We start from the raw sequence: 26,809 nt of genomic DNA, 5'->3' as shown, positions 1-26,809 counted from the left end.
TATTAAAATATTAACTCGTTAACACTCAGTAATATTCACAGAACAGCATTTTTTTAAGTTATACTGAGTTTATGACTAAATGAAATAACTTACAACTTTGTTCAAAATGGATAAAGTGGATGATAATCTCATCCACTGTGTGTGGCTGCTTCTCAAAAACTACACTGCACCTATAATTTTTTTTGTTTTTCACCATGTTTGTTTCACCATGTTAGTTTGCTGTTTCAACAAACCCTGATTGGACATGTTGGTCTTTCTTCATGAACCTGTGGAAAAGGACAATATATAATTTATTTATTAATGATGTAAACTACTATTGGGTGTGACTTGTGAGTAATTTAGTAAATTTGTGTAAATTGCATGTAAATAAATTGTGTAAATTTACTGCTCAGTCAACCAAACGAAAATTTCTAAAAATGTTCATAAATGTTTATTGTCTTCATACTCATGTGCATATAACAGAGAAGGCATGAAACCTGGTTTCCAGCAATCAGAGGAGAGAACACAACCCAGTAAGCCACCCAGAGTGACAGGGAGGTCCCAAGTGCTCAAAGATAGGCTTTGAGCACTTGATCAGGCCTACTAAAAGGCTGTGCCAAGAGAATAATACAGTATATCATTGGGGCTGATTGCCACTAATTGTAATTAAGAGTCTGTTCTTGGGCTCCCTCTGGTCATAGGAGCCAGACTGACAAGATCGAGCTGGATGTCTCTTTACAACATGTATATTGATAAATACTCCAGAAATGGGGCGGCACGGTGGTGTAGTGGTTTGCACTGTCGCCTCACAGCGAGAAGGTCCGGGTTCGAGCCCCGGGGCCGGCGAGGGCCTTTCTGTGCAGAGTTTGCATGTTCTCCCCGTGTCCGCGTGGGTTTCCTCCGGGTGCTCCGGTTTCCCCCACAGTCCAAAGACATGCAGGTTAGGTTAACTGGTGACTCTAAATTGACCGTAGGTGTGAATGTGAGTGTGAATGGTTGTCTGTGTCTATGTGTCAGCCCTGTGATGACCTGGCGACTTGTCCAGGGTGTACCCTGCCTTTCGCCCGTAGTCAGCTGGGATAGGCTCCAGCTTGCCTGCGACCCTGTAGAACAGGATAAAGTGGCTAGAGACGATGAAATGAGACTCCAGAAATGACCAAAATTGTCCACAGCACAGCTGACTGACATTTAGTGACATGTACAAAACTCATTATCAGCAAAGCTCACAGAGAGCTGAAAACAACAAAATGAAAGCACCTTTTAAGCATGACATGTACTAGACCAAAGTGTCAAATGTACAGTCTGCAGTTCAAGATCAGCCAGTCAAACACCCTAATCTCACCCAACAAACGAGTTTAGTCTAAGCATTCTAAATTAAAATAGCTGTAGACAGTTATCGTATCAATAGATTAAAAGAGAATTAGTTTTTTGTTCCTGTCAGGGTGCAGACTTATGGAAGCAGTTGCAGCAGAGTTTGCATTGCAAACTGGCAGCCAAATCCAAAATGTGAGACTAAAGGCAGAGTCAAGGTTGAGTGAATGGTCAGTAGATTTGTAAACAGCTTGTCAGAGGAAAAACAAAGTTTAGAGTCCAGATATAAACAGAAAACAGGGTCAAGTCACTAAAGTCAGATTTGAGGGGCAAACGGCTCAGTACATGATCACATACATGTACACAGAACGATACTTTGCACTGGATGTTTGTGACTGAGGTCCTGAAGGCGTGCAGGCTAAATGAGGAGTAATGAGGAACAGTTGTAGCAATGATTAGAACTCAGGAGATGGAGGGCGCTGTGTCGCTTGGGAATGGTAGTATGTGGCGGCCATGTTTGGAGGCTGCTGCAAACTCTGATTGCTGGCACTTTTACTGACAGTTGAGATCAGTCCTTGTGATTTTCCATACAGAACACCCTCAAGAAGCACCCAATCTCCTGATTGGCACATCCCACTTGGCCATTAAAGGTGTCATTCCACAACAAACCGTTTAATACTTGTTCTTTTTGAAATACCATAGATCACTCCGAGTTGCATATGCATGCTGCACGTGAAAATGTTCTTCTACCCCATTCCCTGTATTAGCCTATGAAAGAAAATAGATGAAAAACGAGCGAATCAGAAAAAGCCCTACGAACTTACATCACTTCGAAAAATAGTAGTCATGGCCTCGCCCATAACCCACTGGAGGGAGCGTCACAGTGCTGTTAGCCAATCAGAAGCGATATGTTTACATGTCATGAATATTCATGAGTAGGAGCTGAAATCCTGTCATTCTCTCCCCACCCACTCCCATGCATAATTTTTCAGAACAGACTAATTCTTCCTCCTTTAACCTATTAATTGGTCTTAATTGGTGTGTCGTGACCCAGTTGAATAGTAAGTGTTATTTGTCTTAATTTATCAATTTGTTTTAGTTTGCTTTTTTTAAGTCATTATGTGAATGATTGAGTTTCAAAAAGTGTCATGTTTATTGAATTGAATTAATGTTTAAACTTGACATCCACCCATCCATCCATTATCTGTAACCACTTATTCTGTGCAGGGTTGCAAGCAAGCTGGAGCCTATCCCAGCTGACTATGGGCGAGAGGCAGGGTACATCCTGGACAAGTCGCCAGGTCATCGCAGGGCTGACACACAGAGACAAACAACCATTCACACTCACATCTACGGTCAATTTAGCGCCACCAATTAGCCTAACCTGCATGTTTTTGGACTGTGGGGAAACTGGAGCACCCGGAGGAAACCAACGCAGACACTCTACACAGACACTCCACACAGAAAGGTCCCCGTTGGCCACTGGGCTCGAACCCATAACCTTCTTACTGTGAGGTGTCAGTGCTAACCACTACACCACCATCCCATCTTTAAACTTTACAGTGTAATCCATATATAAAATCATAGTAACTGCAAACACTTTATGAAAAAAAAAACCCTGTACATTTATCATCATGGATATGAACAGAGATTATTACACAATGACTCCTACCTGGATTATCCCTTTTGCCCTTTTTTCTGACCTGGGCATAGGTCGCATCAGCCTTTTCAGTGAAATCCCCTGGAAAATGAAACAAACACACACCAACTGAATTACAGAAAGGGCTGATATGTTACAGATTTTTTATCATGATGTTTCCAGTAATGAGGTATATTCTCTGTTTTTTCTTCTCCACCACAGCGAATCTGTGAAGTTTACTACTGTTAGAACAATTTAATAAATAGTGGGAAAAGTAAAAAAAAAAAGATTGCTGAAATACTACCAAATAAATAAATTACTGGTATTTATGTGACAGTTGGGTGATTTGTATTCCATCCATCCATTATATGTAGCCACTTATCCTGTACAGGGTTGCAGGTAACCTGGAGCCTATCCCAGCTGACTATGGGCAAGAGGCAGGGCACACCCTGGACAAGTCGCCAGATCATCACAGGGCTGATACATAGAAACAAACAACCATTCACACACACTATCAGTTAATTTAGAGCCACCAATTAGCCTAACCTGGATGTCTTTGGACTGTGGGGGAAACCTGAGCACCATCAGCCGCTGGGCTCAAACCCAGGACCTGCTTGCTGTGAGACAACAGCACTACACCATCATGCCGCCCCTGTGATTTATATTGTTAAACTGTAATTTCTTTGCACATTTGTTTGTCTCTATAAGGGGATCTGCCAAATTACTGAATGTATAGTATTTGAATGCATTTCCTCAAATATCTCTCTTTGCCTGAGCAATACTGTTGTCTGGAGAGACTGTGTATACTCTTTGAGCTCATCTTACCGTTATCTATGTCCTGCTTCAGTTCTGAGTACACAGTGTCAGCTCCCTCAACGCTCTTTCCTAATGGGCAACAATCACTTATTTAAAACACACCATTCATATTAACCCCATAATAATTGGCTTTCAGATTAATAACTGATAAATAATCCAAAAGGTTTAGCAAACACAAACATTTTTTCATTAAAAAAATGCACAAAGCAAATCGAATGAATTTAGTCCCACCTTCTTTTCGTTTTGGCTTCTTTTGTTTTTTCACCTCAATTTCAGCATACGTCACATCACCTGGGTTGGTGGCAGCATCTACAAAAATGAACAGATAGCTTTCTTTTCTTACTCTTCATGCTTGTATTTATGCAATCTTTCAAAAAAAATTAAGACATACCCCATACCCACATGCTATTTACAGTTCCTAATCAATTGCATATAAATTATATATTCCTAAGACTAAATGGTCACAGTTATCCAGAAGATGATGCAGAAAAAAAAAACACTTTCCTGTAGACCACATTTGCAGTATAATCAGCCGTAAGTGCCATTAGTTTTAAGGGACTGATTTGAATCTACGTATACAGTTCACTTCACCCTATATCATGATACTGTTGTCCATAGCCACATCTTTAAATAAATAAATAAATAAAACTAAATAAATCATCCAGTTTCACTCGCCTCCATATAGGTACAAGCCATGATACTACCTCCACCATGTTTTACCATCACTCTATCTTGATCTTTATTGTATTTGGTTATACAGCATTTTTGCAGGTTTGTGAATGAACATTTGAGCAAAGCATAGCCTCAGGTTTCTATTTTTTCCCCATTATATCATATAGTAAACTTATACAGGAAACATTCACTGATCGATCATTAATGAATCATTAATCTTTATTCAGGAAACTATGTATTACCTGATTATAAATAAGGTATTGCTAAACCTTAAATTAATATGTCACTGACACTTCTTTGTCTTTGACTCAAACTAATGCCAGGAAAAAAATAAAATGGAATATCAACTGTACAGTTAGTGTTATCTCTCTTAGAGATTTCGCAAAAGAGTCTGAATTTTTGTCACTAAATGTGGCCAAGAGCCAATTAGATCTACAGAAGGAGCCATTTAATTGACACTGCAGGCAAACTACAGATCTTTTCCCTTAGCCCATCTTGTCTTAAACATCTTGCCTTAAATGCTCGTCTTAAAACAGTTAAAGAAATATTACAAAATAGATGCCATGAGATGCCATGTACATTTTTTAATCTGGAGACTACATCTCGTTAGAAAAAGCTCACTGTATAACAATCTTCAACAGCTTTTCCATTGGAAACCATCACATGAAAGTGTGCATACACTAAAGTGTAGAGACACAACTGAATTGCAACATTCAAGATCCCGAAGGTTGTGGCCAGAAAAGTGTTCAAAAATATCAGACTGGCCCATGGCCTGGTAGAGCATTTGAAGAAAAAGTACTGTAGTTCTGACTGATTCCATGATTTAGTCCATAAAGGTGGAATTATTTCCTAATTAATTTCAGGTCAAATAGTGTGCACTGGAATACAAATTCTTACACATTGCAATGTGTATATAACTGTTTTTTTTTGTTCTTTTTTAATTTACAATGAGTGATGATGGCTGCTATAACCCACTTAATGAATGTAAAATTGCATTGATGTTATATCTCTGACGAAATTTAGTCAAAAATATCTCAAGTGTAGACGTAACACTGTGTCATCACATTGAAGTGTCACAGGATATGTGCAAAAATGAAAAACTGCATACAATAAGTATAACATTAAACAGGATGTCCTACATTATACAGTGGTGCTTGAAAATTTGTGAACCCTTTAGAATTTTCTATATTTCTGCATAAATATGACCTAAAACATCATCAGGTTTTCACTCAAGTCCTAAAAGTAGATAAAGAGAACCCAGTTAAACAAATGAGGCAAAAATATTTGACTTGGTCATTTTTTATTGGGGAAAATGATCCAATATTACATATCTGTGAGTGGCAAAAGTATGCAAACCTCTAGAATTAGCAGTTAATTTGAAGGTGAAATTAGTCAGGTGTTTTCAATCAATGGGATGACAATCAGGTGTGAGTGGGCACCCTGTTTTATTTAAAGGACAGGGATCTATCAAAGTCTGATCTTCACAACATGTTTGTGGAAGTGCATCATGCTACAAACAAAGGAGATTTCTGAGGACCTCAGAAAAAGCGTTGTTGATGCTCAGCAGGCTGGAAAAGGTTACAAAACCATCTCTAAAGAGTTTGGACTCCACCAATCCACAGTCAGACAGATTGTGTACAAATGGAGGAAATTCAAGACCATTGTTACCCTCCCCAGGAGTGGTTGACCAACAAAGATCACTCCAAGAGTAAGGCATGTAATAGTCGGCAAGGTCACAAAGGACCCCAGGGTAACTTCTAAGCAACTGAAGGCCTCTCTCACATTGGCTAATGTTAATGTTCAGGAGTCCATCATCAGGAGAACACTGAACAACAATGGTGTGCATGGCAGAGTTGCAAGGAGAAAGCCACTGCTCTCCAAAAAGAACATTGCTGCTCGTCTGCAGTTTGCTAAAGATCATGTGAACAAGCCAGAAGGCAATTGGAAAAATGTTTTGTGGATGGATGAGACCAAAATAGAACTTTTTGGTTTAAATGAGAAGCGTTATCTTTGGAGAAAGGAAAACACTGCATTTCAGCAGAAGAACCTTATCCCATCTGTGAAACATGCTGGTGGTAGTATCATGGTTTGGGCCCGTTTTGCTGTATCTGGGCCAGGACGGTTTGCCATCATTGATAGAACAATGAATTCTGAATTATACCAGCGAATTCTAAAGGAAAACGTCAGGACATTTGTCCATGAATTGAATCTCAAGAGAAGCTGGGTCATGCAGCAAGACAACGACCCTAAGCACACAAGTCATTTTACCAAAGAATGGTTAAAGAAGAATAAAGTGAATGTTTTGGAATGGCCAAGTCAAAGTCCTGACCTTAATCCAATCGAAATGTTGTGGAAGGACCTGAAGCGAGCAGTTCATGTGAGGAAACCCACCAACATCCCAGAGTTGAAGCTGCTCTGTATGGAGGAATGGGCTAAAATTCCTCCAAGCCGGTGTCCAGGACTGATCAACAGTTACCGGAAACATTTAGTTGCAATTATTGCTGCACAAGGGGGTCACACCAGATACTGAAAGCAAAGGTTCACATACTTTTGCCACTTACAGATATGTAATATTGGATCATTTTCCTCAAAAATAAATGACCAAGTATAATATTTTTGTGTCATTTGTTTAACCTTCATCCTACCAAGTGGGGTCCATCTGGACCCCGCACCTATATGTTTGTTTGCCATTTTAAAAATATGTGACATACTGCCTCAGCATTTCATGAATTTGTCAGAATTTATGTCTTAATTAAAACACTAAAGCACTGGAAGATCAGCTTTTTGCATTGTGAAGGTATAATTAATTTGTTACTGGGGTCCAACCGGACCCCAGAGTAAAGTTTATCTGTCTTTCATTTTATAATTGAATAGCACACTGAAAGTTAACTTATTTTATTTATTTTATGTTCCATAATGAAACTACCAAGGCATTCCTTCTTGGGGTCCGTGTGGACCCCACTGCTGCAATAAGCACAGGCTGCAAAACAAAAGCCCTAAATTATTTTACAATTACTTTTTTGTTTTAAATTCTGTAAGAAAATACCTAAGTTGTAATCCAGAATGTTTTACAGCTGCATGAGCTGCAAAAATCATGTATATAATGCCAAATTTTTTTGTGGCGCTATAATTTGCTACATGTATGCTAGTTATTGCAATATTATTGCAATGTTATTGCATTTATAATACATCATTGATATTCAGCCATAGCAGATTTTGTTCTTCAATAAAGTTATGTCTGTTTGCTGCATTGAATTGGTTCTTACTGCATTGATTTCAAGGTATTCCCTCCTGGGGTCCATACGGACCCCGCCTGGTAGTTTGTGTATGTAAAATTGGCTGGTAGGATGAAGGTTAAGTGTGTTCTTTATGCCTTGGGCCCTTTAGTGTATTGCTGTTATTAATACAAGATGTTCTGAACAAAACTTATCTGGTGATTTTGTCTTTATAAGCTTTAATTTTAAAGTACTGGGGTCCAAACGGACCCCACATGGTAAGATTAAGGTGTAAAATAGCATGGTAGGATGAGGGTTAACTGAGTTCTCTTTATGTACTTTTAGGACTTGTGTGAAAATCTGATGATGTTTTAGGTCATATTTCTGCAGAAATATAGAAAATTCTAAGGGTTCACAAACTTTCAAGCACCACTGTACTTGCACTTGGATTTCATGTTTGTAAATTTAATTGGGGAGTAAACCACATCACTTGGTCTCAATGCAGAGCCATCTGATGAGGGAAAATAATAATAATTTAGGCTGTTTGCAGCAGCAGAGCAGTTGCTAATGAAGACTATTTGTTCCAACAATAAGTTTGATGTTCTTTTAAAATAATGTGCAATCAAACCATCTTACTTTCACTGTGAAATTTAACCTTTTTCATTTCAATTTTGGAATACATCACATCATCTGGCCCTCTGGCTGCATGATCTAAAATAGAAATTCATTTAGATTAATGGAAAAGGCAAAAACAAATAAAAACAAAAGAGTTGACATTAGTTTCATGCAGCATTCTTACCATCGTGTTTCTTTTTTCTTGTCAAAACCTGTGGGTTGACTGTATTACTGGAGCCAGCTGCAGAATCAGCTAGAAGAAAATAAAATAGAGCCATTAGAGAAGCTACTGCAATGCTACCTTGCCAGATCTGTCTATTTTAGCCACAGAAATCTAGATAAACTATACCTGTGGTCCTGGTAGCAGCATTTTCATAGATATTTTCACCAGCTTTTCAAGAAAAAAAATTAAAGATTTTAAAGAGAAAATATTCAACAAGAACAAAAACTCCTTGAAAAACAAATGCTGATGTATTTATTATTATTGAAGACTGACCTGCAAGCTGATTGGTGTCCTGATTTACTGCAGAAGACTGAGACTGATATTCTACACCTTCTCAGCAGAGTAAAGCAGTGAACAGGTTAAAACATTGCCTTTGCAGGTAAGTATATTTAAAGCAACATGAACACATAACCAAAAAAAGAGCTAGAAGGGACATAATTTTTCCTCAAAAAAGACAAATATGTGCAAAAAATCTGCTATCAAACCTTTTTTCTTCTTGTAATGTAACAGAAGGATCATTAAGATCATTAAGATGGCAAACACGAAGGCCAAACTCAGTCCTGAAATTAGTCCAGTGTATCTAGGAGATGAAACTAGGGAAAGCACAGATCCATTTAAATTAAACTTCATCCAAATTAAACTTTTGACTGTGATCAGAGATCAGTTAAACACTTGTTTAAGATCACTAAAACAGTAAAAAATAATAATAAAATCAACAGTAGAACATGGCTATGTTTAACAGTGAAAGTAAAAGCATCTCCACATACAATGCAGTGAGAACTCATAGGATTGGGACTAAACAGCAGTGTGGTCATAAGAACACGACTTGTTAATGAGGCTAATCAGAAGAAAAGGGTCCAGTTTGCGAGGGAGCATATTGGACTCTGGAGCAATGGAAACAGGTCATGTGGTCTGATGAGTCCAGATTTACTCTATTCCTGAGCAATGGGCGTGTCAGGGTAAGAAGGGAAGTGGCTGAAGTGATCATAATTGGATATTTTCTTCCTTGACGTCACAGGCATATTCCAGAACGACAATGGCAGGATTCATCGGGCTGAAACTGTGAAAGAGTGGTTCAGGAAGCATGAGGAATCATTTTCACACATGAATTGGTCACCACAGAGTCCTGAGCTTAACCACATTTGGGAAGCCATAGCCTAATGATTAGAGAAGCAGCTTTGGGACCAACAGGTCATTACTTTGATTCCCTGGACCAGCAGGAATGGCTGAAGTGCCCTTGAGCAAGGTACTTAACCCCAACGGCTCTCCAGCCTGCTCTGGGTATGTTGTTCATTGCTAAATGCCATTAATGTAATGCGCTGGAGAAGACTTTACAGAGCGGTTCAATTCCCCCATCATCAATACAAGATCGAGGCTAAAAATTGGTAAAAGTCTGAATGGAAATAAGTGTTGTGATGATGCAAACAATTGCTGAAACAATGTCACAGCTAATGTGCTCCACAATTAAAGCTAAAGTCAGTCCAACAAAATATTAGTGTGAAGCATTTTTTGGCCTGGCAGTATAATTTACTGTGTGTTATGACCCAGCTCGAGTTTTAACATGTTCTGTCCATCGCAGTCACATACTCACCAGTAACATTTACCCAGAGTGCATCACTGTAGTGTGTGTAGTAGACTGGGTTTCCTCTTCCAGCTCTGCACCTGTACTGACCTCCATCAGAGACATTGACTGGTCTGATGACATAGTGGCCTGATTCTGTTTCAGTCTCAGAGCTCTTGTAGATTTGTTTTGTAGATGTGCTCCAGTAAAACTTCCATCCAGCAGACTGTGGCTTCAGTGTACAGTACAGAGTCACTGGGATTCCTGTCAGTGCAGCTCCTTTAAGGTCTGATGTGAGTTCAGGTTTAGGTTTTTCTGTTTGAGATGAAACATACAGTTCAGGAGTAATATAATATTTACTGTACTAATCACCTCGACAGAGTGAAAACATTTCTGCTGTCCCTGTGATAATCCTGGTCTTAGTTAAACAATAACTCGGACTAAATATATTTTTTCTACAGTGGTATTACTTTATTAGTGTAGTATAGTAAGTTAAATTCATCATCTTCACATTTATTTGCTGGAAGAGAACCTGACCAAAGATTAGACCAATAGCAGGTCCATACATGACGTGATTCTTCTATTCATCAGCATTGTGTGGTTTAATTAGTAAATGACTTCAGAAGTGAATAAGATTATTTACACAAGTGAATTACTTCTTTCTTCTTGATGAACACAAACCCAGATGCTGTGCGATAATGACACATTCTTTTCATACACATTACTCTTTTAGTGAATATTATTCAAAATAAAACAGAAGTAGAATCATTTTTTTCCAAATTTCAAATCATAAATAATGAAGGCAATCTCTCACTGTTGTTTCACATGTTTAATATTTGTAAGATTGTGTTCTATCATCTCAAAAAGAGCTCCATCACTTCAGTTTACCTGCAGAATACGTTTACAATTCAAACACCTAAACACTTCATTCCTGCATCTCTAACATCCTGACTGTGGCTGAAGTTTTATGTGAAGTGAAGTTTTATTACAATAAGTTACTGTGCCTTTAGTTCATGTAACTCGTAAACATGAGCTAAACTTGTTTTCTTTAATAAAGGATCTGATGTACTGTATGTTTATCAGAGAAATTGGCAAACCCATATTATGTGTACATGTTTAAAGCAGTTCTATACAGAATACACTTTATATTTTTCACATTTTTTTAAAAATCTGCACCTTTGTGTTCATATATAAAAAATAAATCCTTTTCAGGTGTCAATAACATGACTTTGTATCCAGTGAAGCCATGATAGAGATCTTTTCCAAAACAAATCTACAGTACAAGCACTTTTTAGTGAACAATTAATAATCCAGTATTTTTTTCTAAACCAGTAGAATGATGCCAGTGCGATCAACCCAATTATCAGGTGCAGAAGATTTGATGAAAACCAGACAGGCCTGGGGATTCACACTCAGTCGGTTTGGGTTTTTCTGTTGATATGAAATTATCAGCAGATCAGAGCTGCTTTTATCTTTACAAAATAAGAATTAGTCTTGTCCTGTCTCTGCTTTCTGATTCAACATTTACTGAAAAAGCTACAGTGGAATGACGTTTCTAGAAAGTATGTGTGCAGCTCTTTAGATAAAGAACATTTTATCTTCATATTTATGAAATTCACGATTGACCTGAAGTTAATTGTATTTATTTTTATTTTTACTTTTTCCATGTGTTTTTTTTGCTCCATCTGATGTTGAAATTGTTTTGTTAAATCTGCAATTTGTGTTCATGTATAAAAAAGAAATCATTTTCAGGTGTCAATCACATGACTTTGTATCCAGTGAAGTTATGGTAGAGATCTTTCCCAAAACAACTCCACGAGCACTTTTTAGTGAACAGTTAATGAACAAGTAGGGTTTTTTATTGTTTGTTTGTTTTCTCAAACAGTATAATGATAACAGTGCGATTGGGCCGATCAGCTGGTAGAGAAGATTTGATGAAACCCAAACAGGCCTGGAGGTAAATTTGCATGAAGGTCTGTATAAAGATCAATTATGAGATTTGTACAAACTCACAATTGTGGAATATTTAAAAATCCATTGTCTCTTATTTATAGTTGACAAGTTAACTGTTCTAGCAGTTCTGTGTTTAATCCCCGAGCCTGTGTTTGTGCTGAAAGTGTCAGTTAAAGAGAAAGTGTATTGTGCTTTCTGATCAGTTTTTTTTTTTTACCCCACTGGCACCACACTAATTAACATTAATACTATGACAAAAAATGCATTATTACATATTAAAATACAGTAATTCAATCAGAATAGCAGCTTCCTTCTACACGTAAATTAAAACACACACACATTTGATTACTTTTATTTGGATCCAAGAGACAAACAAGGGGTACAAGATCCAAATATTCTGGAAAAGGTCTTTGATAGGATGACAGATCTTAAAGGCTACACACTTATACCAGTACTCTTATTAATGTAATACTCAACATTCAAGGATAAACAAAACATCTCCGTCTCCATACGTGCATACTACCAATAATAGCTGAGACAGAGCAGAACTTTGCCAAATTTTTTGCTCCTCTTTTTTGCATTCCCCCCAACTGCAGCCCTCTGACTACATTCTTATGTACATGGCCTAAGCTTCCAAAAACCAGTACTACAAGCCTGCGTTCATATCCCAATTGCAGAATACGTTCTAATAAGGGCTGATATTTCAGTAATTTGGAATAATAAGTGTCTATATACAAATCGAAACAGCACCCAACCTCAATAATGCATACAGAATTCGCAGATGAATTTACAATTACAATATCCGGTGTGTTTGGAATGTCTTTAAAATAGTCAGGATCAGATATGTTATGTTGAAACCAGTTCGTTTTCACAGTACTATGTAGAAAAAACTTGCAATCATGTCCTTGGTTTATTTTTTGTAAGTCCTTTGCAACCAGATCGACCAAACGGTCGTGCCTGGCCACATACTGTCCTTTATAGTAACTGCATCCATTCAGTATATGGGACACTGTTTCGTTTTCTTGATGGTTTGTGTGTAATATACAAAAGGGGTCATGCTTTGATGGATACCAAGTTGCCAAGTTGTATCTCGTTGGAAGGCATTGCAGTCGTGCTTTAATGGCAAAGACAATGATTTCTTCTGGAATGGAGTGATTTTTGAAAATTGAATGGGACACCGATTTGTCAGCAGACTGTAGGAGCGCTAGTTTCCCTTGTAATTTTAGGCTTTTCCAGCGCTGTGCACCCTGTGTTTTTTTATGGTGTGATGCTCTGATGTCCTTTATTTGCAACTGGCGCGATGTGTTGTTTTCTTTCAGAACCACTAAAGGTGAAATATGGGGGTTTGTTATAATATCCTCAAGCGCTGCTGGTTCTCCGTCAATTCCCAGCCAAGAAAGTTCAAGTCCTACACGTTGGCAAAGGTCGTTGAGATCTATCCAATCGGAGCGCACCCCAAATCCAGCTGCCTTGATGTCAAGCTTACCATTATGTTTCAGTTTGAAACCAAGAAACTGGGGCTCATTTGAGGAGGCGGGTGGTATTTTACGTCGCTGCAAATGTAACAGCGATTCGCGTGCCAGTTCTCTGACGGCTGTGTCATCATTGTTTAGCATATTGATAAGGTGACCTATTCTCGTAGAGGTGTACACCCATTCCACATTCGGGACACCTAGGTCCCCGTCTCTGCGTGATTGGAAGATATGACTATTTAGTCCAATCCATTTTCTTACCAGCCTCACAGTTTCGTTGTTTAACATTGCCAGCGTATTTTGGGCGATATGGACATTGGGAAAAAGGTGCTGAATTTTAGCTACTGCTATAGCACTCATGGCTTCGATTTTCTCTCTCTTACACACACACACACACACACACACCAGTTCACATAGAGCTTCCTTTTAGCTCCTATAGTGTGGAACTCAACACAAAATCCCTGGCTGACAGACACAAGGCAACATGTTGAAACTAAACAAGCAAACAGGCATCACAAAATTTAACAGCTTCTGACAACAGATACAGAGAAGTCCAATAAATGTCCTTCGATGTGTCTGCATGTTTGACAAGCATTTCATACAGCAGGGTAGAGATGATTTTATAGTGTGGTTATGTCAGTGTATGGAATCAGGTTAGGAGAGAATTCTGTGTGTGTGTGTGTGGGGGGGGGGGGTAATTTTTTTTCATCATTAACCCTTGTATGGTGTTCAGGTCTGTGGGACGCATTTTCTTTTTTTTTTTAATCTAAGGAACAATGATACAATTAATTATTTTTTCAGACTCATTGGCCTTGGCTCAGTTTCTGTGAAGAACATATATCAGAGCACATTTTCAATGACCACACACTGTACCCCCCCCAAACACATTTATATTACATACAGGATGTTCGGGTCCACTGGACCCGGGGCTAATAAAAAAGTGTGTACCATCACTCTGTCCTCCTCCTGTCTGGGCCTGCTGTTAGTGTGTGTGTGTGTGTGTGTGTGAGTTTTGTGTTTCTGCCCCTGCCGTTCAAGCACCGACACCTGTCTGCTCTCACATTCCTGCACATTTAACCCTCTGACTTGTGGGAACCAAGACAGAGGTTCCTGTAAATTGGGGGTGGGACACAATAAATACAGCTTTTCCAGTGTGGTTCCTTATCACAACTGATCAAGATGGCCAAAAGATTCTCTGCTCAGATGGCCTTGCAAATGATTTTGGAAGAGAGAGAAGCTTTTGATGATTGTGTAGAGGAAGAAGTTTCAGAACGTGAGGATCACATTTCTGAAAATTCAGAGTCTGACAGTGACTTTGAAGAAGAGGATGAGACGGAGCATCAGCCAGTCCCAAAACGAAGACGAGCATGGGGATGATGTGTTGTACAGACTGACATGGTTACTGTATGTGTTCAGCTTGTGTTGTGTCAACTGAGCTGAATGGGTTAAATTTCTCATGAAATTCAAAAAAATAAAAAATCAGTTTTAATGAAAAACCTTGCTCAATTTGTAAATTTGATGATAAACGTCTTTATTGTAAAATTACATTTTGTTTAAAAACAAAAACGAGTCGCACTTTTTTTTTTAAATAAATGTAATCTAACAAAGGCAAAGGGCAAATATTAACCATATATGCTGTTTATATTGCTTATAATTGGCGTGAGAAGTAAACATCAGTTAAGAATTTAATGTAAAATTGTTTGTGTTGAATTTAAAACACCAAAATGCAGCAGCTCCACCAGACCCACAAACACTGGCTGAGGAACAAAAATATGAAAACCACACAAGGGTTAAGATGAAACACTGTAGTGGTCTGTGATAGAGTCCTCTGTCACATGTGAAAAATGCATGTATACAAAATAAAATGTTAATAAAATTGACAATATGTGAGATAAAACACACCTGATACAGTCAGTGTAACAGCATCACTGGTCTCTGAGCTCTGAGAGTCACTTCTCCTCCCACTGCAGGTGTATTTACCGCTGTGATAATTTTCTACTGAATAAAGACTAAACTCCTGTGTTGTTCGGTATGAGTGTGTGTAATCATTCCTCTTCCAGCTGTATGTCCACTCAGTGTCTCTTCCTCTCGGTATCTTACATCTGAAAGTCACTCTCTCTCCTCTGAACACCTCCTTATCAGGCTTTATAATCACCACAGGTTTAGGACTCTCTGTGGAAAAATAAATACTACTGTTTTTATGTATGAATTAATTCCCAACACCATTATTTAAATGAATAGTAACATTTTAAACTGAATACAGTAAATCTGCTCACATGTAAATGATTAAACTCTGTCAGAGGTGGACTGAGTCATTTTAACAATCTCTACTAATGAATTAAATGTAGATCACAATTTGAAATTAATCAGATTAATGTAGTGAAAATGTAGATCTTTTTCACTATTGATTGATGTCTGAATGACAGTGTGTTTGCTCTCCTGTTTTCCTGATTATTCATCATTAGGAACACTGAGTGTCAGCAAGGGAACAAGAAACTAAAGGAAAAAGATTCACAATAATGCGAGAAATAACTGACAGGATCATTTGTTTACCCTGTTAACAGGTATATTTAATATAAAAGAAAACCATAGCTCTATAATACACACCCTTACTCATCACCACACACCTGTGATCACGTCATAACCCCTCATACACACTCACTCTCTCATCTCTCTCATTCTTTCAGATTCTACAGCCTCTTACACTCAGGTGTTCAGTATAAAAGTTCGACCCTCGTCCTCTTCACTCATTCACACTCAGGCAGGTCTCGACTCGAGCATGTTGATGTTTCTGAAGCAGTAACTTTATGAAGCCCCTTTTACAGCCTCTGAGCTGCTTGTTAAAAGAGTTTTACAGGTTTTGTTGGTGACATTTTCTACCAAATCTAAACTAGTGTTGTGTCACCAGTTCACCTCACACCAGCGCTGCTCAGCCGTGATCACACTGTCTCTCTTTAATAACTTTCATAACATCAGTTAGTTAAAAGAGTTCTCTGTATGTCGTTGTCTAAATATTGCTGTATTGTGACACTGTTCACATGGTGTTTATATGTTCAGTGTTGTACAGAATCATTTAACAGAAACTCTCTTACTCACCAGTAACATTTACCCAGAGTGCATCACTGTAGTGTGTGTAGCGGACTGGGTTTCCTCTTCCAGCTCTGCACTTGTACTGACCTCCATCAGAGACTCGCACTGATCTGATGGTGTAGTAGCGTGAATCAGTCTCAGTCTCAGAGCTCTGTGTGGGTGTGATCCAGTAAAACTTCCATCCAGCAGACTGCGGCTTCAGTGTACAGTACAGAGTCACTGAGTTTCCTGTCAGTGCAGCTCCTTTAAGGTCTGATGTGAGTTCAGGTTTAGGTTTTTCTGTTAGAAATGAAACACAAGCTCAGGGTGTGAAGTCTTTACCGCACTAATCACTTCTACAGTGAAACACAGGATTACTGTCTCTGTGATGACGCGCCCTGTAGATAAACAACTTCACCTGATGATGACTTTTCTATTGTTTTGGAATTTTAAACTCGACAGATGTTGAGGATGAATAGTGATATTAAATTTAAATGTTCACTGTGATCAGAGTGAAGGTCAAACAATAACTGCTGTGTGATTATGCAGATCTTCAGTCTCTTTCTCTTCTCTATACCATTTTATTTTTATGAGTGTATCGACTAAAAATGATTTTGAAAAAGTGGAACACAACATCGAACACTACACATCCAGTCTTTATCAGAAGACGTATTGGAAATGTTACGTCTTGTTTTTTTTTTTTCTTCTGAACACTTGTATTTTGCCCAAATGTCAATAAAAGTGAGTAGTGTTGCTGCCTGACATAGACAGACAGAAAGACAGACACACCACTAAAATTATATGAACACAGCAGAAATCTGTATCTCCCACTCTACCTTATTCACACAAAGTCCATCAGTCCCTCATTATTTCTCATCTATAAAAGTGTGAAATTACTTTACAGCAGTAATGTAACAGATTCCTATTTCCTAAACAAGGGGAATGTAAGCTGCAAATAGTTTTTGGAGCAATAAATCTGAATACCCAGTAATACCCAGCGCTTCCTTTTTTTTTTCAAATAAGTGTAAAAAAAAAAAAAAGGATGTTGTACATAAGTGGACATAAAGGACAGCAGACATAAGAGAACAAACTTTTCAACTGCACAGAAACGTCTCCAGCACCAGTTCATCAGCAGTCTACTAGAGAATGGCTGATGTCCAAAAATGGTGAAATTGAATAATCTCCTTATTCTAGGAATGAGCCACTAACAATGACTGCCAACATGATGAGGATGAAACCGGAATTAAAACAGACGGCTATCGACACTAATTAACTACACTAATTAACATTAATGGAATGACAAAATAAAACATTGTTACTTGTTAAAATATAATAATTAAATCACATTAAATAACATTAGCAGCTTCCTTCTACACACATTATATACATACATATACAACCCCGATTCCAAAAAAGTTGGGACAAAGTACAAGTTGTAAATAAAAACGGAATGCGATGATGTGGAAGTTTCAAAATTCCTTTTTTTATTCAGAATAGAACATGGATGACATATCAAATGTTTAAACTGAGAAAATGTATCATTTAAAGAGAAAAATTAGGTGATTTTAAATTTCATGACAACAACACATCTCAAAAAAGTTGGGACAAGGCCATGTTTCGCACTGTGAGACATCCCCTTTTCTCTTTACAACAGTCTGTAAACATCTGGGGACTGAGGAGACAAGTTGCTCAAGTTTAGGGATAGGAATGTTAACCCATTCTTGTCTAATGTAGGATTCTAGTTGCTCAACTGTCTTGGGTCTTTTTTGTCATATCTTCCGTTTTATGATGCGCCAAATGTTTTCTATGGGTGAAAGATCTGGACTGCAGGCTGGCCAGTTCAGTACCCGGACCCTTCTTCTACGCAGCCATGATGCTGTAATTGATGCAGTATGTGGTTTGGCATTGTCATGTTGGAAAATGCAAGGTCTTCCCTGAAAGAGACGTCATCTGGATGGGAGCATATGTTGCTCTAGAACCTGGATATGCCTTTCAGCATTGATGGTGCCTTTCCAGATGTGCAAGCTGCCCATGCCACACGCACTAATGCAACCCCATACCATCAGAGATGCAGGCTTCTGAACTGAGCGCTGATAACAACTTGGGTCGTCCTTCTCCTCTTTAGTCCGAATGACACGGCGTCCCTGATTTCCATAAAGAACTTCAAATTTTGATTCGTCTGACCACAGAACAGTTTTCCACTTTGCCACAGTCCATTTTAAATGAGCCTTGGCCCAGAGAAAATGTCTGCGCTTCTGGATCATGTTTAGATACGGCTTCTTCTTTGAACTATAGAGTTTTAGCTGGCAACGGCAGATGGCACGGTGAATTGTGTTCACAGATAATGTTCTCTGGAAATATTCCTGAGCCCGTTTTGTGATTTCCAATACAGAAGCATGCCTGTATGTGATGCAGTGCTGTCTAAGGGCCCGAAGATCACGGGCACCCAGTATGGCTTTCCGGCCTTGACCCTTACGCACAGAGATTCTTCCAGATTCTCTGAATCTTTTGATGATATTATGCACTGTAGATGATGATATGTTCAAACTCTTTGTAATTTTACACTGTCGAACTCCTTTCTGATATTGCTCCACTATTTATCGGTGCAGAATTAGGGGGATTGGTGATCCTCTTCCCATCTTTACTTCTGAGAGCCGCTGCCACTCCAAGATGCTCTTTTTATACCCAGTCATGTTAATGACCTATTGCCAGTTGACCTAATGAGTTGCAATTTGGTCCTCCAGCTGTTCCTTTTTTGTACCTTTAACTTTTCCAGCCTCTTATTGCCCCTGTTCCAACTTTGAGATGTGTTGCTGTCATGAAATTTCAAATGAGCCAATATTTGGCATGAAATTTCAAAATGTCTCACTTTCGACATTTGATATGTTGTCTATGTTCTATTGTGAATACAATATCAGTTTTTGAGATTTGTAAATTATTGCATTCCGTTTTTATTTACAATTTGTACTTTGTCCCAACTTTTTTGGAATCGGGGTTGTACATATGATCAGGCGGGCCGGCTCTGTGGTCGGCATGAAGCTGTACTCTCTGGTGACGGTGGCAGAGAAGAGGACTATGGACAAACTATTGAACATCATGGACGATGCCAGTCACCCTCTGCACACCGTCATCAGCAACCAGAGGAGCCTGTTCAGTGACAGAATGTTCCTTCCCAAGTGCAGGACGAACAGACTCAAAAACTCCTTTGTCCCTCACGCCATCAGACTGTACAACTCCTCTCTGGGGGGAGGAGGGGTAACAGGAGGACAGAGGACGGGAAGGAGCAGTAGCCCAGCCTGACAATAAACAATACTGGACAATGTGCAATACCTCTCCTGCTGGACTTTTTTCATATCTTTTTATATATATATATATATATATATATATATATATATATATTTGTATATGTAAATACTTAATTTATTTATCTAGAAGTTTTCTAAAGACTTAATTTATCTACAAGTTCTCTCTTTTTTTCTATTCTATTCTCTGTTTATCCTATAATGATGCTCCTGGAATTTTAATTTCCCTGAGGGAACCCTCCCAAAGGGATCAATAAAGTTCAATCCAATCCAATCTGTCTGTTCACACAGAGATTCCTTTTAGCTCCCATAGTGTGGAACTCGACCCAAAATCCCTGGCTGACAGACACACGGCAACATGCTGTTGAAACTAAACAAGCAAACAGGCATCACAAAATTCAACAACTTGTGAAAACAGATACAGAGAAGTCCAATAAATGTCCTTCGATGTGTCTGCATGTTTGATAAGCATTTCATACAGCAGGGTAGAGATGATTTTTAGTGTGATTATGTCAGTGTACGGAATCTGAGTAGGTGCCAATTCTGTGTGTGTGTGTGTGTGTGTGTGGGGGGGGGGGGATTAAAGTTTCATAATTAAGATGAAATGCTGTAGTGGTCCGTGATAGAGTCCTCGGTCACGTGAAAAATGCATGTAAACTTTCAAATGTTAATGAAATTGACAATATGTGAGATAAAACACACTCACCTGATACAGTCAGTGTAACAGCATCACTGGTCTGTGTGTATGTTGGGTCTGATGACTGTGTTCCTTTACATGTATAACCACCTTTATCAGAGGTTTTAACCTGATAGATTGTGTATTGATTCGTCCATGAGGCATCACTGAGTTTTGTATTATCCCTATACCAGTGATATGACCAGGATCCTCCAGTCCGTATGTCACATGTGAAAGTGACGGTTTCTCCAATGAACACACGCCCAGCTGGCTGTATTGTCACTTCTGGCTTTGGTCTTGCTGTACAAAGGTAATAAACACTTCAGCATATCCAGTACATCCAAACATCATTTAAATATATTGTATAATTACAGAGTCCCAATAATTGTTATTAAAATTGTTTCACAGGCTTACTAACTTTTAATCTGTAGTGGAACTGTAGAAAATATAACGTACTGCTCACTGTAATCCTGACTGGATCACTGAACTCTGAGTCATAGTTTCCCCTCTGTGCTTTACAGTAGTAATTTATTTGTCCTTCATTAGAGAGCGTCTCATTGCGTGTGTTGGTGTCTCGGGCTCCAGGGGGCAGGGGATTTGATTTATGAGAATATCTGTACCAGAGAAACCTCCATCCAGTCGACTGCAGATTACAGCTCAGAGTAACTGTGTCTCCAGTGTAGATGGGGCTCTGAGGATTCACACTCACAGTCAGTTTGGGTTTTTCTGTTGATGTGAGATGAAGGTATCAGAGCTGTTTTTACCTTTTACATGATTATTTTTGTGTCCGAGTCAGCATTTATATAGTGTTAAACAAATTAGAACAAAAATTGGAGAACAAACATGAAACCTAAAACTACTGATACAGATGAAAATACATATGATCAGTTACATTTATAATAAAGTCTCATACACACACCTGATACAGTCAGTGTAACAGCATCACTGGTCTCTGAGCTCTGAGAGTCACTTCTCCTCCCACTGCAGGTGTATTTACCGCTGACATCATTTCCTACTGAATAAAGACTAAACTCCTGTGTTGTTCGGTATGAGAGTGTGTAATCATTCCTCTTCCAGCTGTATGTCCACTCAGTGTCTCTTCCTCTCGGTATCTCACATCTGAAAGTCACTCTCTCTCCTCTGAACACCTCCTTATCAGGCTTTATAATCACCACAGGTTTAGGACTCTCTGTGGAAAAATAAATACTACTGTTTTTATGTATGAATTAATTCCCAACACCATTATTTAAATGAAGAGTAACATTTTAAACTGAATGCAGTAAATCTGCTCACATGTAAATGATTAAACTCTGTCAGAGGTGGACTGAGTCATTTTAACAATCTCTACTAATGAATTAAATGTAGATCACAATTTGAAATTAATCAGATTAATGTACTGAAAATGTAGATCTTTTTCACTATTGATTGATGTCTGAATGACAGTGTGTTTGCTCTCCTGTTTTCCTGATTATTCATCATTAGGAACACTGAGTGTCAGCAAGGGAACAAGAAACTAAAGGGAAAAGATTCACAATAATGCGAGAAATAACTGACAGGATCATTTGTTTACCCTGTTAACAGGTATATTTAATATAAAAGAAAAGAACAGCTCTGTAATACACACCCTTACTCATCACCACACACCTGTACACACACACACACACACACGTTATCACGTCATAACCCCTCATACACACTCACTCTCTCATCTCTCTCATTCTTTCAGATTCTACAGCCTCTTACACTCAGGGGTTCAGCATGAAAGTTCGACCCTCGTCCTCTTCACTCATTCACACTCACCCTTAGCAAAAAGTAGTATACTTAAAGTTCATTTTATTAACTATGCTTCAGTACAAGTTTAGCAAGTATACTACAGACCATGTACTTTTAGTGTACTAGAAAGTATACAAATTTAATACTTTTTTGGACTAAATTGGAACATTTCAAGCTTATAAAAGTATACTTTAAAGTTCATTTTAAGTTTGCAAAAGTATACAACAAGTATACTCATCTATATACTATCAATGTACTTGGTATATCCCTCATGTACAGTGGGGCAAAAAAGTATTTAGTCAGCCACCAATTGTGCAAGTTCTACCACTTAAAATGATGAGAGAGGCCTGTAATTTTCATCATAGGTACACTTCAACTATGAGAGACAGAATGGGGGGGGGGGGGGGGGGGGGGAGAATCCAGGAAATCACACTGTAGGATTTTTAATGAATTAATTGGTAAATTCCTCGGTAAAATAAGTATTTGGTCACCTACAAACAAGCAAGATTTCTGGCTCTCACAGACCTGTAACAACTTCTTTAAGAGGCTCCTCTGTCCTCCACTCGTTACCTGTATTAATGGCACCTGTTTGAACTCGTTATCAGTATAAAAGGCACCTGTCCACAACCTCAAACAGTCACACTCCAAACTCCACTATGGCCAAGACCAAAGAGCTGTCAAAGGACACCAGAAACAAAATTGTAGACCTGCACCAGGCTGGGAAGACTGAATCTGCAATAGGTAAGCAGCTTGGTGTGAAGAAATCAACTGTGGGAGCAATTATTAGAAAATGGAAGACATACAAGACCACTGATAATCTCCCTCGATCTGGGGCTCCACGCAAGATCTCACCCCGTGGGGCCAAAATGATCACAAGAACGGTGAGCAAAAATCCCAGAACCACATGGGGGGACCTAGTGAATGACCTGCAGAGAGCTGGGACCAAAGTAACAAAGGCTACCATCAGTAACACACTACGCCGCCAGGGACTCAAATCCTGCAGTGCCAGACGTGTCCCCCTGCTTAAGCCAGTACATGTCCAGGCCCGTCTGAAGTTTGCTAGAGAGCATTTGGATGATCCAGAAGAGGATTGGGAGAATGTCATATGGTCAGATGAAACCAAAATAGAACTTTTTGGTAAAAACTCAACTTGTCGTGTTTGGAGGAGAAAGAATGCTGAGTTGCATCCAAAGAACACCATACCTACTGTGAAGCATGGGGGTGGAAACATCATGCTTTGGGGCTGTTTTTCTGCAAAGGGACCAGGACGACTGATCCGTGTAAAGGAAAGAATGAATGGGGCCATGTATCGTGAGATTTTGAGTGAAAACCTCCTTCCATCAGCAAGGGCATTGAAGATGAAATGTGGCTGGGTCTTTCAGCATGACAATGATCCCAAACACACCGCCCGGGCAACAAAGGAGTGGCTTCGTAAGAAGCATTTCAAGGTCCTGGAGTGGCCTAGCCAGTCTCCAGATCTCAACCCCATAGAAAATCTTTGGAGGGAATTGAAAGTCCGTGTTGCCCAGCGACAGCCCCAAAACATCACTGCTCTAGAGGAGATCTGCATGGAGGAATGGGCCAAAATACCAGCAACAGTGTGTGAAAACCTTGTGAAGACTTACAGAAAATGTTTGACCTCTGTCATTGCCAACAAAGGGTATATAACAAAGTATTGAGATGAACTTTTGTTATTGACCAAATACTTATTTTCCACCATAATTTGCAAATTAATTCTTTAAAAATCAGAATGTGATTTTCTGGATTTTCTCATTTTGTCTCTCATAGTTGAAGTGTACCTATGATGAAAATTACAGGCCTCCCTCATCTTTTTAAGTGGGAGAACTTGCACAATTAGTGACTGACTAAATACTTTTTTGCCCCACTGTATGCTTAAAGTATACCACAAGTACACTTATCGATATACTGCCATTGTACTAGTTATATACTTCGAGTCCCTATTTTTAGTTTATTATTGTATACTTTAAGTATATCGTTAGTCAGTCGGTCGGGTTCAATGCCCAAACATAACCTGCATCATCAGTTTTTCTTTGGCTAATCAGACACAAGGTACACCACCACTCTTGCCGGAGCGGTTGGGGGTTAGGTGCCTTGCTCAAGGGCACTTAAGCCAGTCCTGCTGGTCCAGGGAATCGAACCAGCAACCTTTTGGTCCCAAAGCTGTTTCTCTAACCATTACGCTATGGCTTCCCCCTGCTACTGTTATAAACGTTGGTTATTTCACTAGTTTACTTGTTATACTTTAAGTTTGCTTGGCATATTACTTGTAGCTTACTATTTATATACTGGAAATATACTCCTTAAAGTATTCTTAAAATTTACTCAGACTGTATGTACACAAGAGTGTGATGCATTTACAAAATCACAAGACAGAATGTTGAAAACAAGTCTGATATATTTTCAAACATTTAAAAAACAAAGACCTATGAAATCAAGTCCTTCCTTACTGGAGAAAATGAAAGGAAAAAGTGCACATTTGCATGTAAAAATGTAAACATAATGGTCTCTTCAAGATCAAGTCCTTATTTGTAAAAAGTGGTAAAGCAAAACTTGTGCATATGCTTGTAAAAATGTAAACATAGCGTCTTCAACTGAGAACTAAAGTCCTTCCTTGTCAAAAAAGGTAAAAGTGCACACCTTTGGAACCAAAAATAAATAAGTCAAAAGTTTTTCTGTTTTTGTGTATGATTTTAAGGTACATAAAGATAATGCAATTGAGCACACATACTATATACTGTAAAGTTTTAAACTCCAGCATTATATTAATATATAAATTAAATGTTAAGCATGAGTCAATGACTTGACCTTATTATGCACTTGGAGCAAGATATACTAAGTATTAGTACTTTGTGGCAGAAAAACGTAAAAAGTATAAGTTTTAGTATTAAAGTATAAGTCTTAGTATAAATGTACTTAGTCTTAGACTTTTGTTTATACTTTTCAGTATAAGCCAAGTATACTTCACTATGGACCCTTTTCACGTGACGTCACGACAAACGCGGCTGCCATTTTGGACATGTACTACCAGTAGTTTACCACAGCCAGCATTGAGGAACGGCAGCAAAAAAAAAAAAAAGTGTTTATTTTCAGCAAGCCTTCCATCATGCCACTATATTGTTGTGCACCTGGATGTAGTAACCATCAACAAACAAGGCAAGGGTTATCATTTTATCGGATCCCGACGGAGAAGATGGATAGCGGCCATTAACAGATTGGCAGCCCTTGGCATACCAGCGCTTGTGTAGTGACCACTTTGTTGGAGGTAAGACGAATAAAATTAGCCAGAAAAGGCATTACATTGCTGTTAACATTCTGTGGCGGCGAGTGTGTAACCAAACAGGCTAAATTAACCCATTGTAACCTCTTTGTTCTTCTGTAGTAGCTATTAGCTAACGACATTAGCGAGCGTTGTGTTCCTTTGCTGTTGGTAGACTGTAGGACAGATCAGAGGCAGTGTCCTACAAACAGCGCTTAATTTGAGGGGGAGCAAGCCGGAGCGCACTCCGGAACCTCGGGCGTTGGCTCCGGCAGCTATTTACACTGGATCCGGTGATCCGACACCTCTTTTGACTATGGAACAGAAAAAAAAAAAAATTAAATAAAAAAATGCAAGTTTATTTAGTGTTAATGTCTGATTTTGATATCTGTCTTGTTGGTGATTTCTCTCATGAAACGACATCCACAAAATATCTGCAGATGAACTTAATTTGCAGTGTTATTACAAAACATGCCCAGAAGCGCAGCGTAGCGCCGCGCCCCCCTCCCCCCCTTTTTTTCCGCACCGGAGCCGCTCATCCTCTGCGCTCCGGGACCTCCCACTTTACAGATTAAGCACTGCCTACAAATAAGTGTTCAAAACAAGAGGAACATGTTTTTGTCTCTTAAATCCAGGCTGTTCCCTGTAATCTGTAACACTGGGTTGGAGAAAGTAATGGCAAATAGTGAGTACACAAACCATAGAAGGTGAACTGTACACAGCGCCAGGGCAGTGTGATGGTATGTCTACTTTTAGATTGTGTTAGCTTATCAACGAACACACTCGTCACTCGACGAGTTTCACGTCTTTACGACGGATACTTAAATATGTGTGTTAGGTATTATTGTTGCAGTCTAAGCAGTCATTGTAGCAGCTAGATGAGCGAGAACCGAAAGGGTCTGTGCCATAAACCGTTATTTCTGTACGGCGTTGCTAATGTGTCGTTACTGTTATTTCTCCCTCTGCTCACCCTGTAAATGCCCTACGTCGCTGGATAGCGAAGGTGTTTTCTGCATCTCGCTCCTTTTTCTTGTATGTTCTCCGTTTGTCGCCTTCCTCGCATTCAAACCAATTCGAGCCGAAGTCCGCTACATGTCCAAAATGGTGGTCGCGTTTACGAAGGTCACGTGACTGAAAAGGGTCTATACTATTCTTAAGTATATAAAATATAGTTTATAAAAAGTCAACTTCAAGTATACTTCCTCAGTTTTAGTAAAAGATAAGTATACTCATAGTCAGGGGCGGTTCTAGCCATT

The 26,809-nt window shown here is 38.9% G+C and overlaps 1 protein-coding gene across 1 annotated transcript in view; it reads right to left on the bottom strand.

Moving 5' to 3' along the window:
- The window catches only part of LOC132885533 (titin-like), a 978,782-nt gene that overhangs the window by 734,040 nt on the left and 217,933 nt on the right, over positions 1 to 26,809 (bottom strand). The window contains 5 exon segments of the mRNA XM_060920287.1: positions 15,359 to 15,628; positions 16,553 to 16,825; positions 20,534 to 20,803; positions 20,960 to 21,229; positions 21,423 to 21,692. Of these exon segments, the coding sequence (XP_060776270.1) occupies positions 15,359 to 15,628; positions 16,553 to 16,825; positions 20,534 to 20,803; positions 20,960 to 21,229; positions 21,423 to 21,692 (1,353 nt within the window).

The sequence above is a fragment of the Neoarius graeffei genome, chromosome 1 (genome assembly GCF_027579695.1).
Source record: "Neoarius graeffei isolate fNeoGra1 chromosome 1, fNeoGra1.pri, whole genome shotgun sequence".
In the NCBI taxonomy this organism is placed as follows: Eukaryota; Metazoa; Chordata; class Actinopteri; order Siluriformes; family Ariidae; genus Neoarius; species Neoarius graeffei.
Note: the sequence above shows the minus strand (reverse complement) of the source record. Positions and strands in the feature narration are given on the sequence as shown.